Source organism: Macaca mulatta, chromosome 2 (genome assembly GCF_049350105.2).
Source record: "Macaca mulatta isolate MMU2019108-1 chromosome 2, T2T-MMU8v2.0, whole genome shotgun sequence".
In the NCBI taxonomy this organism is placed as follows: Eukaryota; Metazoa; Chordata; class Mammalia; order Primates; family Cercopithecidae; genus Macaca; species Macaca mulatta.
In genome coordinates this window covers 116,766,031-116,783,671 of record NC_133407.1, presented here as the reverse complement: position 1 = coordinate 116,783,671, position 17,641 = coordinate 116,766,031, and the positions used below count along the sequence as shown (strand labels likewise).

Sequence of the window (17,641 nt, the reverse complement as noted above, 5' to 3'; positions counted from 1 at the left end):
CTGCTTTAGGCCGAGTCCTGGGCCAGAGGAAACCCATAAATACAAACACATTTGCATGAAGGCCCAGCAGTTAGCTTCCGGGCCAGTGCTGCCAAAAGTGGGAGTGGCCGCCACCAGCTTCCTGGGACAAATGTGTCCTGACAACCAGGTTGGTACCATTTGGTGTTTATTTAGACACACAAATAAAAGAACCTGGTGGTTCAAACAGCTTGTGCTCCTTTTTTTTTTTTTTTTGTCGTATATATATTTTTTTGAAAAAGATCAACATGTCACCAGTCCCCCATGGTTTTTCTCTACTGAGCAATATATACAGCCTATTTTATATATATATGTCTATATATATAATATATATTTTCAATAGATAACTACATTCAAGTAATGAAACACAGGATTTACAATTTCCCTCCGAGGGCAGAGGAAAAGCAGATTCACACACAGTTCACAGAGGAAGTACCATGAGAGCCTGGCCAGACAGGAGCCAAGGCCGCTCTGGGGGCAGGGGCGGGGCCAGCAGCAGAAGTCACCACAGTCCCTCTGGTGCTTATCGTGGGGAGCGGGCAGATGTGGGTGGAGGGCGGGGCTAGCCTGCTCTGTCCAGGAACCTCAGTCTTCCAGGAGGTGCTCGAATTTGGGGTTCACAAAGGAGAAGCCGGCAAACGCAGACTGGTCCATGGAGTCGATAAGGTTCTTGTCGCTGTAGGAGAGGCGCGCCTTCTCGTTCAGGAACTCCTGGTCGAAGTTGCTGTAGTCTCTGGGGGACTTCTACAAGCAGAGGGCAGGGGTGAGCGAACAGGACGTAGGGAATGGCCCTCCAGACACCCCAGGCTGGAGTCCCTGCAGGGCTGGGCCAGGCCAGAGCTGTCCTCACCCAGAATGGAAGAGGGAGCCTCCCCTAGCAGCCTAAAAGGAGCCCCACAGGAAAGAGGCTGCCATATCCCCAAGAGGAGGACGAAAGTGACCAGGGAGCTCTGGGCCTGGGTGAGGAGAGGTGGTAGCCTCCTGCTCAGGGGCCACCAAATCACAGCCCATGGAGGCCAAATCACTCACCATCTGTTTTTGTGGGGCCCACAAGCTAAGAATGGCTTTCGCATTTTTAAGTGGTTGGAAAAAAAAAAACAAAAGAAAAATATTTCATGACATGAAAATTAGGTGAAATTCAAATTTCACTTTCCATAAATAAAGCTTTTGTAATACACAACCATGCCCATTTGTTGATGTACTGTCTGTGACTGCTTTGAGACCATCAAGCCTGAAAAGTCCAAAATATATACTATCAGGCTGTTGACAGGAGAAATTTGCTGATTCTCTGCTTCTAAGGATGTGATGGGATGGTCACACAGAGAGAGACCGCAAGCTGGTGGCCCTTTGGCCAAACTGAACTGGCAAGTATAATCATTTCAGCTTGAACTGGGTTTTAAAGGAATTTCAACCTGTATTTTATTTATTTATTTATTTAATTTATTTTTATTGATGTATATATTTTGAGATGGAGTCTCACTCTGTTGCCCAGGCTAGAGTGCAGTGGCATGATCTCGGTTCATTGCAACCTCCGCCTCCCAGGTTCAAGTGATTCTCCTGCCTCAGCCTCCTGAGTAGCTGGGATTACAGGCACGCGCCACCGTAACTGGCTAATTTTTTGGTATTTTTTGTAGTAGAGACGGTTTCACTATGTTGGCCAGGCTGGTCTCGAACCCCTGACCTCAGGTGATCTGCCTGCCTCAGCCTCCCAAAGTACTGGTGTGGGCCACCGCGCCCAGCCTGAACCTATATTTTAAAATTGAACAATGCAACATAAAAATCCAGATTTCCAGCTTCTTTTGAAAACTGGCAGATTAAAGCAGCCGTGGGCCTACTTCCTGCCCACTCTTGGTGATGAGAGCCCCCTGGACAGCCCCTGCCCCACTGACAAGGGGTACATCACACCTGCTTTGTGTTTCTTAGTGCAGAGAAGGAAATCTATCAAAAGTGAGACTGAAAGCAGGGTGTGATTTTCTTGCAGCTGGCCTAGCCTGTCAGTTACATGCTCAGCCAGGACACGTCTGAGTTTGAGGTCCTTGGTGTAGGGGAAGTGCTCTGTAGCCTCAAAGCACAAATGTGGGGTGCATTACACAGGCTGCCCAGTGGGAACTGTGTGCCCTGGTGGAGGAAGGGAATCAAAGGAGACAAAGGGAGTGGGAAGGAAGAACTGTGGTCACAGAGGGGCCACACCTGCCTCTGCTCTCAGGTGGCCCTGTAGATTCTGGGCCTTTGAGTGAACCATCCCCTCTTCCACCTGGAATGCCTCCCAGCTGTCCCTTGTCTCACTTCTTCCAAGGGAGCCTCTCAGACCTCCCAGCTCTGCTAGTCTCACTTCTTCCAAGGGGGCCTCTCAGACCCACCCTCTTCTCTGCCGCCTGGGCTCCTGCTGACAGACCCACTCAATAGCAACTGATCATGTGTCCTGGGGTATCTCTTAGGCTGTCATCTCGTATCACAAACTGTCATCGGTGTGCAAGTTTCTTATCTCTCCAACTAGCTGCGAACTCCTCCGGTTCTGGGACTGTGTCTCCCACTTTGCTGTGCAGCCAAGCACTGTGCTCTGCATTCAACAGGGACTCGGGACTCCCCATATGTATTGGAGAATGGATTGAATGGAGTAATAACATGAGGTTTTAACTCTATTTCCCAAAACAGGGTCCTGTGCATACAGTGGGATCCACAGTCCCCAGTGTGTGCTGACTGAGTCAGGAGGGAGAGGATGAGAATACAAGGGCAGCAGCTGTGACTGAACATGCTATGGAGATCGGGGAAGTAGACTTGCTGGAAGAAGGGAGAGGTGGAAAGCGTGTGAGTGATGTAGGAGAGAGGGAGGGCAGGGGAGGAGGAGCCCAGCCCGAAGACAGTGCAGGGCAGGATCACGTACCACTTTGGGCCTGAAGGGTGGCTCCAACCTCCGCTTTTCCAGCAAAGTCCAGTTTATGGTCTTGAAGAAGGGGTGGATTTTGATGTTTCCGGTCACTCCCAGCCTCTTCGTCGGTTCCCTTTCAAAGAGCTGCAACCCAGCAACCCAGGTTAGCACCCAAGGGCCATGGGAAATTGGAGCTTCAGCAAATCCCCAGCAAGCCCAGGGATGCAAAGCCAGGCTTGCCCCAGCCCCGCAGTCAGCCTGGGGAACAGTGGGGCTGAGGGAGGCCACTCTGGCATGCAGTGCTCCCAGTTTCCCCAGAGATGACAGGCTCTAGGCTAGACATCCACGACTCTGCTAATGGGACTTTTTATTATTTACTATCTGCCTGGCCGACAGCTGAGCATCGTATGTTTCTATTTTCTTCCCAACAACTCTGTGAGGCAAGACTGCTCATAGCCTCATTTTGCAGATAAGGAGACAAACTCTAAGAGGTTGTGACCAGCTAATCCCAAGCAGAGCCAGCGTTTGGTCTCGGGTCTGTCTGTCTCCTGACCCTAGGCCCTTAGTCACCATGTCAGGCTGATTCCATGCACAGGACTCGACAGGAGTTCCTGGGAACATGGTGAGAGAGCAATACCCTGTATGTTAGGACTGTGGCACCACTGAGGCTGCCATTCCAGAGACAGGAAGCTCCTCACCCAAAGCCCAGTGTCTGCCAGCCCCTGCCCCTGCCCCAGCCCAGCCCAGGGCCTGCACCTTCTCCAGGATGTCCTTGGACTCCTTGGTGATCCAGCGGGGATAATGCGGTGTGTCCACACGGATGGACTCGAAGAGTTCATCCTCATCATCACCATGGAAGGGGGACTGGCCAATGAGCATCTCATACAGAAGGACCCCGAAAGACCACCAGTCCACCGAGAATGTGTACTTCAGGCCCTGTAGGATCTGAGGGGGAGAAGGTCAGCAGGAGCGGAGGTGCTGGGGCTGAGAGGGGCCCCTGGGCACGAGCCCTAGCCAGGCCGCCTCGGCCTATGGGCTTTGGCTTGGACCTCACTGCCCTTGAGAAGCCTTCCCCCGCCCACCGTGGGGAGGCAAGGTGCCTGACTGAGCGGGAGTATGGAAGGGTATCAGCTCACCTCAGGGGCGATATAGTCAGGAGTGCCGCAGAAGGTGCTGGCCCGGTTCTCCCCGAATATATTCTCTTTGCACATCCCAAAGTCAGCAATCTTGATATGGCCATCCCGGTCCAGCAGCACATTGTCCAGTTTGAGGTCCCTAAGGACAGGGGACAGGTAAGAGTCAGCAGGAGCCATTTCTTCTCCTTCCCCACCCTGCCCGCCATGTCCTAATTTTCAGCCATATTAGTCCAGGACTGTCCCAAGAGTACAAGGGAATGAGAAAGAGAAAAGGAAGCAGGAGAAAGAGATCCTAAAAACAGGTGCTTCCTGCAAGTCCCCTACTGTGTGCTAAATGCTGGGCACACACCGCCCTACTTCCTGAAACCCAAATGGGGCTCAAACAGGTGATGTCACTTGTCCAGGGTCCCCTAGCAGTCGGCAGCAGAAGTGATCCCCAGGTTCAGTTTTGTCTACTCCCCAAAGGTGGGGACCATGTCTATATTCAGTAATTAGTCATTTGAGTAGATACTTTATGCATATGGGAACTAGAAATGGCAAACAGTACAAAGTCTGCCTTCCACTGAGCTCAATCACCAGGCTCTCCTTAGAGCAATTCTAGGCGTGGACAAGCATATGGCAGCATGCAGCTTGCTCCCCCCCTTTTTTTTTTTTTTTTTTTTTGAGATGGAGTCTGGCTGTGTCACCCAGGCTGGAATGCAGTGGTGCAATCTTGGCTCACTGCAACCTCTGCCTCCCGGGTTCAAGCAATTCTCCTGCCTCAGCCTCCTGAGTAGCTGAGATTACAGGCATCCACCACCACGCCCAGCTAATTTTTGTATTTTTTAGTAGAGACAGGGTTTCACCATGTTGGTCAGGCTGGTCTCAAACTCCTGACCTCAGGTGATCCATCCACCTCGGCCTCCCAAATTGCTGGGATTACAGGCGTGAGCCATCGCACCCAGCCTCTCTCCCACGTTTTAAAGCCTGAATGCTAATATTCGATACACACTCTCCCACAGGTTGGTTTTCCACTTAACAGCGTGTCTTGGCATTATCCCATGTCAGTACACAGAGCCTGGCCGCAGCCTTTTTGGTGGGTGTACAGTTCCTACCATAGGATGGAATCATAACTTATTAGATGAGACTTTATGGAACCAGTCTCTTCTAGTGGAAGCTTAGATGACTCGATGGGTCTTCCGAGCGAGACTGATGGCTCCAAGGATGGGCGGGGCGATGGTGTCAAATATGGGCAGTGAGTTCCTAGTTCCTGGAGCTAAGCCGGCCTCAAATGGGGGCCACAGGAATGCTCGCACCAGGGTGGGAGGTTTAGGCAAATCCCCAGCTAAAGATTGATTTCCAGCAGAGAAGGAACTGGAGTTGGGGGAATCCTGCTTGCAGCATTTCAGAAGATATGATGGGGCTGGAGCCTCCCCTCCCAAGAGCCCCCCGCTGCCCTAACCCCTGCACCTGTAAATGATGCCCTTGCTGTGTAGAAACTGCAGTCCACAGATTATCTCAGCTGCATAAAACCTGGGCAAGAGAGAGAGACAAAGTGTTCCAGGATCTCTGCCGAGCAGCCTCTGCTTCTTCTCGGGCCCTCATCCCCACTTCCAGGGGCAAGAAATGCTGCAAATAACTCCATGGACAACCTAAGCATGATCAAGTACATCAAGTACATCTTGTATCAGGTAAGCGGGGGCTGGCAGCCCAGGCAGAAAGTTCTGAAGGGAAAGCTCTCAGTGAGCCAGTTCTCTAAGAGTATATGCATTTATATGCATGTACACATGTGTTTGCATGCATGCACACACACATGGTTAGTTTGGGGTGGGGGGGGCATGTGAATGGGGAAAAGCAGGTCTGGGGGCCATGCACCAGGGTCCAGTGTCCTGTGTCATGTAAGACCACCATTTGCAAGGCTGCCCTGGCTGTGGCCCGCAGAGGGGCCAGGACCCAGAGTATTTGCGCTGAGCCCCCAGCCGCAGCTCACTTGCCACCCATGGCTTCCTGTGTGGTGTGGACCCAGGCTACCCCCACATCTCCCCAGCTGCTGCTCTAGCCCAGGTTGGCTTTTCTAGGGAGAGGGAAGAAGGCATGGAGGGCAGACTGGCAGTGGGTTCTGAGCCAGTGGCCCTTCCTCCACGCTGGGCCCTACCCCACCATGGCCCTCACATACGTGGCACGGTAGAGTTCAAAGCGGCCTTTGTCCTGGATGTGGTACATCAGGTCCCCCCCGTTGAGGAACTCCATCACAAAGAACAGGTGGTCCTGGGGTGGGGAGGGTGGTGAGCAGGGGTGAGGAACAGGCAGGACGCTCCCTCACTCAGGGCCACTGGGGCCAAGCCCCAACAGGAAACAGCAGGGACAGGCCCTGGCTGAGGGGGACAACTCTGCCCTGGGAGGCATGAGGGGGAAAGCATGGCCCTGCTTTAAGTGGCCTGAGGGGGAGACACAGCTCTGACTTAGAGGGGCTGAGGGGCTGTGGGACGTGGCTGTGGCATGGGGCGGTGACGGCAGGAGGCCCAGGCACCTTGGTCTGGAAGGTGCAGATGAGGTGGGTGAGAAAGGGATTTTCTGCGGCGAGTGTCAGCACCCGCTTCTCAACCATGGTGCATTCCACGTCGTCGTCGATCAGGACTACATCCTTCTTGAGGGCCTTGATGGCAAAGTACTCTCCTCTGCCCTTCAGCTCTCCAAGCAGCACCTGATGGGGAGGCACAGGTGCTGAGTAGGGGAAGACGGGGCAGGGGCCACAGCCCAATTCAGACTCCCGCCTCAGCCACCTAAGTGGGAAGCAGCCAGGGTGAGGTGGGAAGCAGGTGCCCGGCTCACAGCCCTCACCTTCCCGAAGCTGCCTTTGCCCAGGACCTTGTGGAAGATGAAGTTGTTGATGTTGCACTTGCTGCTGCCCTCCCAGATCTTGCCGTAGGTCCCACTGTTGTCTGCCCGAGAGACGGCACCTCCTCAGATCGGGATCTCAGTCTACACAACTCCCCTCCCCAGGGCCCGGGGTAGGCTGGAGGAAGGGGCCTCAGGGGGGAAGGGGCCTCACAGAGGAAGGGGCTCACTCCCCAGGGCTGGGGGTTCCTCCCATGTCTCACTTGACAACAGAAGGAAGGACAGTCCCCTTTCTTTGGCCTCAGGGGGAATACAAACTGTACAGGGCCAATGGACCCAGCTTCACCTTGCGAGTCCTCCCCAGCGACTCCGGTCTTCTTCTCGAAACCCTGGTATATCCCAACAGGCTCTGAGGAGGCCGAGTCTGATCTCCGGGAGGCTCTCTGGGGAGGGAGCAGAGGTGGGGGGCCAGATGGTCAGACCATTATCAGAACTCCCAGCCCAGAAGGAAGACCCCCAGGTATAACTCCACCCTCAATACCAAGAGGAGACAACAGGGGCACAGCCCAGGCCCCCTACTCGGGCTGCGTGTACACATGCACACTCTTCCCGGAGCCCAGAGAAGCCTCAGTGGTCTGAAAGGCTCTGATTACGAACGGAAGTTTTGTAAACGGAACCCTACCTTCCCAACCACTCACTCAATAGATTTTATTTGACTATTTAGCTTCATTTCTGATTGATTCTAAAATTTTACCTTTAGGTTTTGTGGCATCTCTCAAGCCCCACCCATGTACAAACGTCCACACCCAAAGTCTTAGTTCAAAGTGTTCCAACACCCAATCCTGTGGTCCCCAAGTTCACTCTCAAGGAAAGAACTGCTTGAATAATGAATTTCTCATGAAAAAAAGCCCCCCTTCCTCTGCTGCCTAAATTCTTGAGTTGGATCTTCCCGAAGTAGAGTCCTGGGTCTAAATATACCCTGGCTGTCTGTGGCTCCCCAGCAGTGGCTGTGAGCCTTGACTGTCCCTGACCCCACTGCCCTGTGTCCAGGGTCCCCATAGCATCTGCCCACCTGGGTGACTTGGTTCAAGGCCTCGGCCAAGAGCTTCTGGTTGATGCCGCAGAGGTTGGCCACCTTCTCCCGGCATTTATGGTGCACATTCATGCCGCAGTCTGGGGTGAGGGAGAAGTGGGGCTGTCAGTCCTGGAGCTCAGCCAAGGGCAGGGGGCAGTGTAGGAGAGGGGCAGGAGAGCATGAGAAAGGAGGGCTTTAGCGGGGTCTGCTGGGTTCCAGTTTTTAGGAAAACATTGATCTGAAGCCATCATATATACTTCAATCTCTCTCGTTTTTTTTTGAGATGGAGTTTCCCTCTTGTTGCCCAGGCTGGAGTGCAATGGCGTGATCTCGGCTCACCACAACCTCTGCCTCCTGGATTCAAGTGATTCTCCTGCCTCAGCCTCCTGAGTAGCTGGGATTACAGGCATGCATCACCACACCCAGCTAATTTTGTATTTTTAGTAGAGATGGGGTTTCTCCATGTTGGCCAGGCTGGTCTCAAACTCCCAACCTCAAGTGATCCACCCACCTTGGCCTCCCAAAGTGCTGGGATTACAGGTGTGAGCCACCACGCCTGGCCAAGCACCTCAATCTTTCATGTTTTTTGTTTTTTTTTTTTTTTTTTTTTTTTTGAGATGGAGTCTCCCTCTGTCACCCAGGCTGGAGTGCAGTGGCGTGATCTCGGCTCACTGCAAGCTCTGCCTCCCTGGATTCATGGCATTCTCCTGCCTCAGCCTTCTGAGTAGCTGGGACTACAGGCACCTGGCTAATTTTTTTGTATTTTTTTTGTATTTTTTTTTAGTAGAGACGGGGTTTCACCGTGTTAGCCAGGATGGTCTCAATCTCCTGACCTCAAGATCCGCCCACCTCGGCCTCCCAAAGTGCTGGGAATACAGGCGTGAGCCACCGTGCCCGGCCAATCTTTCATGATTTAAAGAAAAAGGAAAAACCAGAAGACATGGCACCTAATTCAAAACCCTTCAAAGAACATCTGGGTCAACTTAAGCCGCTTTCCCTCCAGGGTCTTCTGTCTCATCTCTAAGTGAAGCAGAGGGCAGTGGAGGCGTGTCTGGGCGCCTGCCGGTGTGCACCACGCCTGGCTTCAGCATCCTCTGCTCACTGGCCCCTAACAGGGACTCTCTAGGTCCTGCTTTTCCCCTCCAAATGGCTCAGAGGGGTGGAGCCACCCACCTGTGGTCACACAGCAGGTAAGTGGCAGAGCCAGTCAGGCCAGTGGGGAGGGTCCACCAAGGCCTCACCCTCATCAGGTCCCTGAATGAGGTGCCCGTCTCTAGGTAAGGGGGCGAGGGCGGTGTGAGGTGGCTGGAATTCACAGCAGCACCAGCTGGGAGTGCCCCTCCTGCAGCCCAGGGGCGGGGTGGCACGCACCTTCACACTTTAATCCCTGCTTCACCAGTCCCCAGAGCAGGCTGCCGCAGTGGTCACAGAAGGTGGGGCTCATGTAGTTGTGAACCTTGAAGCGGTGCGGCATGTCGATGTTGAAGCGTTCTTTCTGGAACTGGGGGTGGGGGTATCACAGGCTGAGGGTCAAGTGCCAGCTCCAGCCCCTTCTTCAGCCCCCAGCTCTCCCCCAACCCTGGGCACAACATCCCAAGAGAGCTCCACTGGGAGAGGCAAGGAAAGACTAAGAAAAATGGGGAGGGAGGGTAAGCTATCCCCAGAGGGCAGGGAGAGGGCGTAAATCCCTCCCATGTGGCTAAGCCCCCCGATCCCAGCCCTGCCCCAGCCCCAGGCTCACTATGGTGTCCCGGCTGTTGGCCGCAGTGCCAGTGCATCTGCCGATGATCTTGTCGATGCATTTCTTGTGGATGGCAGCGTTACATTCTTGAAGAGGCACAGGCCCAGAAGGGGGAAGGGAGGGCACCGGGAGGGGCAGAGTCTATGAGCTGGTGCCTGCCGGTCAGTCCAGCCCTCTACACAAAGCCACCGTTCTCCTGACCACCCACACCCTCACCCCGCAGAGGCCCAGCGTTTGAGTCTTCCTCCCGCCAGCCCTCGAAGGAGGGGCCTGGAGAGGACGGGGTGGAGAGGACAGGCCAATCTGCAGGGGCTTAGAAATGAAGGAGTCCTAGTGGGCAGGGAGGTGGGCAGAAGTTAGGGGGCACGGGGCATCACAATATGAGAAGTGGGGGCAGTTCTTTCCCTCTTCCAAGCCCTGGGATAGCAAACAGCTCCTAAATGCCCTCTCTCACACATGCACACGGACACGCCTCAAAACAGACACCTGTACCTACACACAAAGCACGTGTAATAATGATAACAAACTTCTTACACAGAACGGCTGCCAGTGGAAGGCACTTAAAATACAGCCTTACATACCTTACTCCATTTGATCTTCACAATGACCCTATTATACATTATAGTTATATCTAATTTATAGATGAGGGTCAGGCACAATAGCTCACGCCTGTAACCCCAGCACTTTGGGAGGCTGAGGTGGGTACGTCACTTGAGGTCAGGAGTTCGAGACCAGCCTGGCCAACATGACAAAACCCCCATTTCTACTAAAAATACAAAAACTAGCCAGGCATGGTAGTGCACGCCTGTAATCCCAGCTACTCGGGAGGCTGAGGCAAGAGAATTGCTTGAACCTGGGAGAGGGAGGTTACAGTGAGCTGAGATCACGTAACTGCACTCCAGCTTGGGCAACAGAATGAGACTCAGTCTCAAAAAAAAAAAATTATAGATCAGGAAACTGAGGCACAGAGAGGTTAAGTAACTTTGCCTAACACTCTATAGCTAGGAAGTGGTAGAGCTAGGATTGAAACCCAGGCAGTCTGGCTCCAGCCTGCGGCGCCTCGTGCATGCACCCTCAGGGAGAGAGTGTGCTCACACCTGTGTACTCGGAGACACCCACATCTACACAGAAGCACATGCAGCCACTGTGTGCTAGTACAGGGCCTATCACTGCCTCTCCAGGGAAAAGAGGCCTGGCGCATGGCCTGGGCTGGTTTCTGCGTGAATACTCTACTGTGCCCAATTGCCATCCACCAACTCCCGGTCACTGGATACGCAGCTGGGAAGAGAGGCGCAGAACTGGTTTTCCAGAGCAGCAGCAAGCCAGCCCCAGCACTCACTGAACTCAGCTGCTGTGTCTACACGGAAAATTCACGTGCATACACTCTCTGAGCGCACACGGGCACCGGCACACACACAGGCACTGGCACACGTGAGCACACACGGGTACATACGTACAAACTGGCCTGTGGAGACACTTACGCCTGCATTTGTAGCCTTGCTTGTTGAGGCCCCTGAAAGGCAAAACCCAGGCAAAGTGAGTGAGTGGGGACTGGGATCGGCCCCCACTACCCTGCACCACCACCAGTGGGCATGGCCAGTTCTCACCAGACAAAGTCTTTGCACACAGAACAGAAGGTGGGTTGCCCAAAGAAGGTGGCGATAAACTCATGGTTCTTGATGTAGTGGATTTTGGCCTGTTTGATGGCTCCGCGGCGGTTCATCGTTGGGAACTTGGCCTCGTCCTCACTGCGCATAGACTGTTTGCAATCTGGGGACCATGGAGTGGGGAAGTCAGCCCTGGTATCTGGGAGGGGTGGCACCCCTGCACTCCCTCCCAGGGTGGCCCTGGACAGTCTGCCAAAGGGAGCCGCTTCCCTACGCCTCAGTGCTGGCTCTGCCTCTGAACCAGGCAAAGGAGCCCCCTCCATCCCCAGGGAGTTCTTACCCACGTCCTCCAGGAAATACTGAACAGACATCAACACCTTGGCCTGAGGCTGCAGGTCCAGCTGTTGGGGGCCAGAGGCCAGGGGAGAACAAGGTCAGTGAGGGTGGCCTGGGCCAGGCCAAACTCAGAACCCGCCCCCATGGCTGGTCCCTCAAGGCCAAGGCAGCCCCCCAAGGCCTAGCCAGACACTTGTCTGCCCAGTGTGGGCAGGGCCCTGCCTGAGCCCCACCCCTGAGCCCCACCCCCACACTGTACCCAGGGGTATTATTACATTTAGGGAAGTGAAAGGGTCCAGCCCACACCCAGCCCAGACACATAGCTGGGGAACAGAGCTGGAAGGGAAATTCCCCACCCCTACCCACAGCGGCCCCCTTAGCAAGGATCTTAGAATGGAGGCCCCCACCCATGTGCACATGTGGAGAGAGACAGACACACGCATCCTCGTGCACACACGCTGCCCCTCCATCTGTGCCGAGGGCTCCTCATGCAGACTGGACAGTCTTGAGGGTGGGACCTGAGCCTCTATCCCCTCACCTCCCCCAAGACCCAGACCTGGTGACTGATATCCTCCCTTGGGGGAGTGGAGACAGCACAGCCAGAGGCCCCTCTGTGTCTCTGCCTGACTGGCCAAGGGTCAGTACAGCCCTGTGTCAACCTCTCTCCCATCCCAGCCCCCTCACCCCTCACAGGAGGCTGATCTGAGTCTCCAGTGGTCACAGGGCCTTTCCTGGTGGAGACATCTGGTTACATCCCACATGTAACCCCAGGGGACTTCTGCCAGCGCTGGCATCCTGTGGCCACCCAGAACACACAGCTGCACATGGCCAGGTGGCCACTTGCTTGTGCTGAGTCTCCATTTCAGCAGGTAAGTAGATGAGACCGTAAGCCTCCCCTTCTCCCACCTCCTTGCTGTTAAAGGTCACTATGTTGCCCCCTCAATGGCTGCCAAAGTCTAGAATATATGCGAAGATTCCAAAAAAACTGGAATAATGGGTGCCTCTGGGAAGGAGGCCTGGTGGCCTGGTTTTGGGGCAGGGACACACCCTTTCGTGCAGTTAAAAATGTTTTACTATGTGCATATCCTGCCTTTCCAAAATTAAAAAGGAAAAAGTAGTCACAATAAGGAAGTTGGCTGTCTTTAGCACCTGCTACGTGTCAGGTTCTGCAATAAGCCCTGTACATCCAGCTGCTCCTTTCATTTGAACAACTGACCCTGAGGTAGGCACATTTAGTAGCGCCCTCCCTTAACAGATGTGGAAGCAGAAGCTCAGAGAGGCTGGGAATCTGGTGAATTGCAGAGCCAGGAGTCACACCCAGGCCACATTGGCCACAGGGCTGGACTGGTGGCCAGCACAGGGCCTGGTGCCCTTCAGCTGTGCTCATTAACTGAGCCCACACACTGATGCAGGAGTGCGCATGCAAGCGCGAGCATGCACGCACGCGCGCGCGCACACACACACACACGCACACACACACACACACACACACACACGGCGCGGTTCGTGCGCCCCTCACCCAGAACTCAGCCTTGCCGTTGTTCTTCTTGCAGCGCTCGGCCAGCACCGACACACCCACGGTCACCTCAGACACTGGCTCCTCGGCTGCCCGCATTAGCACGATCTGGATGACGCGGCCCTCGTAGATGTGGGCATCGAATGTCGACTTCCACTCAGGATACATGGTCGGTTTCTTCTGCACCAGTGTTTTCCCACGCTCTGCAACAAGGCCAGGCAGGGAAGGTTGGGTCAGGGCCCCTCTGTCCCTCCCTCCTGGATCTCCACGGCCTTCCCCTGGCAGAATCTGCCCGACTCTCCTGCCCTGAGGGCCTGCTGTGGTCCCCCAGTGTCCTCTAGAGCACAGAACTGTCTCGGGCACCGTGCTAGGTCCTCCCTCCAGGCCTTTGTTCCTGCTGGTCCCTCTTCCTGTGTCCCTCTTGCTCCAGCTCCATTTAAATGTCACCTGCCCTTATGCATTCACTCAGGGAACATGGGCTGACAGCTCTTGCATGCCAGCCATAATATTCGAGGCGTGGAACACAGCTGAAAGAAAAGCTACATCCCGGGCCTGTCCTCCTGGATCCCCAGGCCCGGGTGGCGAATGCACCAACTCCTTCTTCAAGTAACTGTTAAGTCACAGCTGTGATGAGACTGAAGAGGGTAAGGCTGGTAGTGCTAGACTTGCCTATGGTCAAGTGGCCACAGGGTCAAGCCTAAGGGTCAGGGAAGATTCCCTAGAGGAAGGGACAGTTCAGCTGAGACCTGAGGGACAACTAGGGGTTCACCAGGCCAGGGCAAAAGCAAGAGGGAATGGTGTGAGGTATGTGCTTCCTCCAGGAAGTCCTCCCTGACCTCAGGTTCAGAGGGTGCCTTCTCTGGGCTTCCCTATTGCAGGACTCACTGCTTTGTGACATGCCTGGTTTCCCCACCTGACTATGAACCCCATGAGGGCAAGGCCAGGTCAGTCCTGGAGCATGACAGTATCCTCAGTGCCCAGCACAGGCCCTGGCACAGACGGACATGTAAAAATTGTTGGGTAAAACAACCAGTGGAGGAGGAGCCAGAAACTCCAAGCCTTCCAAGGAGGGCTCAATTTGGCCAGTGTTTGCGGCCCTATAGAGACTCAGTGGCCTCTGCCTTCATAGCTGAACGGGGCAGGGAGCCAAGGATGAGGAAGAGCAGAATCCTTCAGAGGTTGTAGGGAACAAGGCCAGGCCCCCTCCAGTCCCTCCAGCTGGGCCCAGATTCCCAGCCCCTCTCCAGGGTCCAGCCTCCAGGCCTACCTGTGCTAAGCGCCTCCTTCATCTTCACGGCACAGAAGGGCTGGTTCGCCTCGTCCTCAGCCTGTAGGGAGCCCAGCTCGTAGGAGTTGAAGGCGATGCGCAGGAATGGCGCCATGGCAGGGCCTGTAGTGGGCCTGTGCACACAGAGGGATGAGGCCAGGCGGCCGGGCAGGACTACTGGGAACAGTCACGGGCAGCACTCAGGGACCCACTCCCCCAGGGCTCTCCCACGATTGGATTTGGCCCACATGGTGCATATACACACTAGTCTCAGTTGCCAGTGTTAACAACTGAGAGGTTTGCCGGGTGCAGTGACTCACGCCTGTAATCCCAGCACTTTGGGAGGCCAAGGTAGGCAGATGGCCTGAGGTCAGGAGTTCGAGACCAGCCTGACCAACATAGTGAAAAGCCGCCTTTACTGAAAATTAGCTGGGTGTGGTGTTGCATACCCGTAATCCCAGCTATCTGGGAGGCTGAGGCAGGAGAATCACTTGAACCCGGGAGGCCGAGGTTGCAGTGAGCCGAGATTGCACCACTACACTCCAGTCTGGGTGACAAGAGCCAAACTCTATCTCAAAAAAAAAAAAAAAAAAAAAGAAAAGAAAAAAATTGAGAGGTTTATGTAAGTCTGGATTTGTGGCGTCTCTGGTAAAACTGGAAAATGTGACGTTGGGCCCACTGGGCAACAGCCAGCTAGCAATGGGATGGCTGCCCTCCATCAATCTACCCCAGGCCAAGGGCACTCTCTTCACTCCTCCTCAAAACCTACCTGGGCCCTGGTGGCATTTGCATCTGTCACCCCAAGATATTCATTTGGAGAGTCACTCAGTGCCTCCCTAAGTACCCTATTGCTGGGCACCTACTCCATGCCAGGCACCTGGTATGTGCCATTGTTATCTGGTAAGGGGACAGGACAGTGCCACCTCTTTTTCCCATCCTGCCCCATGCAGCCCTTTGTGATTTTCTAAGTTTGGGGTTTTTTCTTCATAACCACCCAGGCAGACAAGCAGGGCCAAGATAAACACCCCCACTTTTCAAATGGGAAACTGAAATTCTAAGGCAGAATCAGAAGCAAAAGCTGACATTCCACTAACTTGGCACCCACTTTGTTCAGGGATCAGGGCAATCAGAGGCTCTGCCTACATCAGTGTACCTGACCCTTCTAACTTGATCCCTTGGGGTCAAGTGCCTCTCGCCTGCCTGGAAAGTTGCCTACACCTTCAAACTAATTATTTCCCCAAATATAAAACAGGTGGGCATGGTGGCTCACTCCCATAATCTCGGTACTTCAGGAGGCCAAGGTAAGAGGATCACTTGAGGCCAAGAGTTCAAGGCAGCCATGATCGTGCCAGTGCACTCCAGCATGGGCAGCAGAGTGGGACCCTATCTCTTAAAAAAAAACCCAACTGCCCAGGCACGGTGGCTCATGCCTATAATCTCAGCACTTTGGGAGGCCAAGGCGGGCAGGTCACCTGAGTTCAGGAGTTTGAGACCAGCCTGGCCAACATGGTGAAACCCCGTCTCTACTAAAAATACAAAACCTAGCCTGGCATGGTGGCGCATGCCTGTAATCCCAGCTATTTGGGAGGCTGAGGACAGGAGAATGGCTTGAACCTGGGAGGCAGAGGTTGCAGTGATCTGAGACTACGCCATTGCACTCCAGCCTGGGCAACGGAGGGAGACTCTGCCTCAGGAAAAAAAAAAAAAAACCCAAACTGTATTTTAATGTTCAATGTAACACTGAATGTGCCTTGCAGATTCACACACAGCAGCTCCCACACTCCTGGGTTTCTCACCATTCTCTAAGTTAATGTTCACTATAGTAAGTGACCCCAAGGGGCTCCTCAGGTTGCCACTTGTGAAGGACACCCGGGTGTGCACACTGGCTTCTGCCCAGGCCCCACGAGGCTGCTCCATAGCCTTGGTTGAGGGAGCACTCACTCGATTTTGTGCACACACACGTGTATTCACTCCATCCTGAACAAAAGCCAGCACACAGGGGCTCACTCAGACACACACGTGTGCATGCACACACAACAGGTGCCCAGCTCCAGATGACTTCCTCCAGCTCCTGCACAAGGTGGCCAGAGCAGCGGCCAGATCTGCTGGGAGCTCTTAGCTCAGATGAGCTCACAGCAAATGCTGACCTCACCCTGCAGCCCAGCCCAGTGAGTCCAGGCAGCCCTCTGAGGCCAGCAGCTGCCAGAGCAGAGAGCAGGACCCAGGCAGGCAGACCCCACCACATCCCCTGCTCGGCCTTGGCTCCTACTCAGTGGATGTGAGAGTGGGTGTGCAAGCTCATGCATGTGCCCAAGTCCCAAAGCCTTCAGCTTGACACCAGCAGGTGGCCTGTGTGCCAGGGCAGCTGCCCTTGACCTCTTGGTGGGCCACAGAGAGAGGGCCAGCTGGGGGCTGCTGCTGACTGCTCCCCAGGCTGCAGCATGCATGAATTGGTGCGTGTGAGGTTGCACGGGTCTACTGGTGCATGCGATTATATGCAGCCATTGGAGTGGGTGGCACATGGTGGGCTCTCAGTTAATATTGGAGTGAAAAGCAAGCTACGTGGGCCTGGCCTCACACATATGCAGGAGTCTGGTTGAGCATCCCAAACCCGTAAGCAAGATGGACATCTTGCCCCTCTTGCTGCCTGGCTTGGCCCTGAGGGTCCAAGAGATCCAGCACCCAGGTGAGTACTCCCTGGGTCTGGAGTGATTGGCAGGTCTGTGTCCACACATCCAGGGCCTGATCCAGCAGATGCAACTGTGCTGTTAGGAAAACCTGGAGACCCAGCTGGAGCAGTAAGCAACTTCTGAGTGCCTCGGAGGATGATGAGGGTTGAGGGGACAGGGGCGCAGAGATAAAGGAGGAGCAAGTGTGTTGCAGGTGGCCTGGACTCCTAGGGGAGAGAGGCTCAGGGCAGCTAATGTGGCAAAATGATGGCCAGACTGCCTGGGTGCTGCACCCTGACACCAACGTTGCCTTGGCTGTGGACTCTGTGCAGGTCACTTGGCCTTTCCGAGCCTCAGCCCTCCCATTTCCTGATGAGGAATAGTCTCTTGGCCCAGGGTTGTGGTGAGAATGAAAACTCAGGTAGGATCATGGCTACAATCAACCCAACAGGCCTTGGGGAGGGAGGTCCTCTTACCACTGTCACCCCCTCTCACTGCAGCATCCATCCCTCACTGTGCACCTCCCTTCACAGTTTACAAAGCGCACTCGCATCCCCCACCGCATCCATTCCCCCTGCCAAGCAGCCCAG

The 17,641-nt window shown here is 54.5% G+C and overlaps 1 protein-coding gene across 7 annotated transcripts in view; it reads right to left on the bottom strand.

Moving 5' to 3' along the window:
- Positions 1-351: 351 nt before the first annotated feature.
- PRKCD (protein kinase C delta) overlaps positions 352-17,641 on the bottom strand; it is a 31,170-nt gene continuing 13,880 nt past the window's right edge. For 5 of the 7 annotated variants that reach the window (XM_015130691.3, XM_015130693.3, XM_077993148.1 and 2 more), the window contains 17 exons: positions 14,383-14,516; positions 13,119-13,318; positions 11,604-11,664; positions 11,264-11,426; positions 11,138-11,169; positions 9,657-9,742; positions 9,287-9,416; positions 7,913-8,013; positions 7,187-7,283; positions 6,844-6,944; positions 6,533-6,706; positions 6,179-6,270; positions 5,473-5,535; positions 4,024-4,162; positions 3,644-3,832; positions 2,903-3,031; positions 352-762 (listed from right to left, as the gene is read on the bottom strand). In XM_015130691.3, coding sequence (XP_014986177.2) covers positions 604-762; positions 2,903-3,031; positions 3,644-3,832; positions 4,024-4,162; positions 5,473-5,535; positions 6,179-6,270; positions 6,533-6,706; positions 6,844-6,944; positions 7,187-7,283; positions 7,913-8,013; positions 9,287-9,416; positions 9,657-9,742; positions 11,138-11,169; positions 11,264-11,426; positions 11,604-11,664; positions 13,119-13,318; positions 14,383-14,497 — 2,031 coding nt within the window. In that variant the 5' untranslated portion in view covers positions 14,498-14,516 and the 3' untranslated portion in view covers positions 352-603. Of the gene's footprint in view, positions 763-2,902; positions 3,032-3,643; positions 3,833-4,023; positions 4,163-5,472; positions 5,536-6,178; positions 6,271-6,532; positions 6,707-6,843; positions 6,945-7,186; positions 7,284-7,912; positions 8,014-9,286; positions 9,417-9,656; positions 9,743-11,137; positions 11,170-11,263; positions 11,427-11,603; positions 11,665-13,118; positions 13,319-14,382; positions 14,517-14,831; positions 14,951-17,641 lie in introns of all 7 variants that reach the window. The other 2 variants (XM_077993146.1, XM_077993147.1) reach the window with 1 other exon arrangement.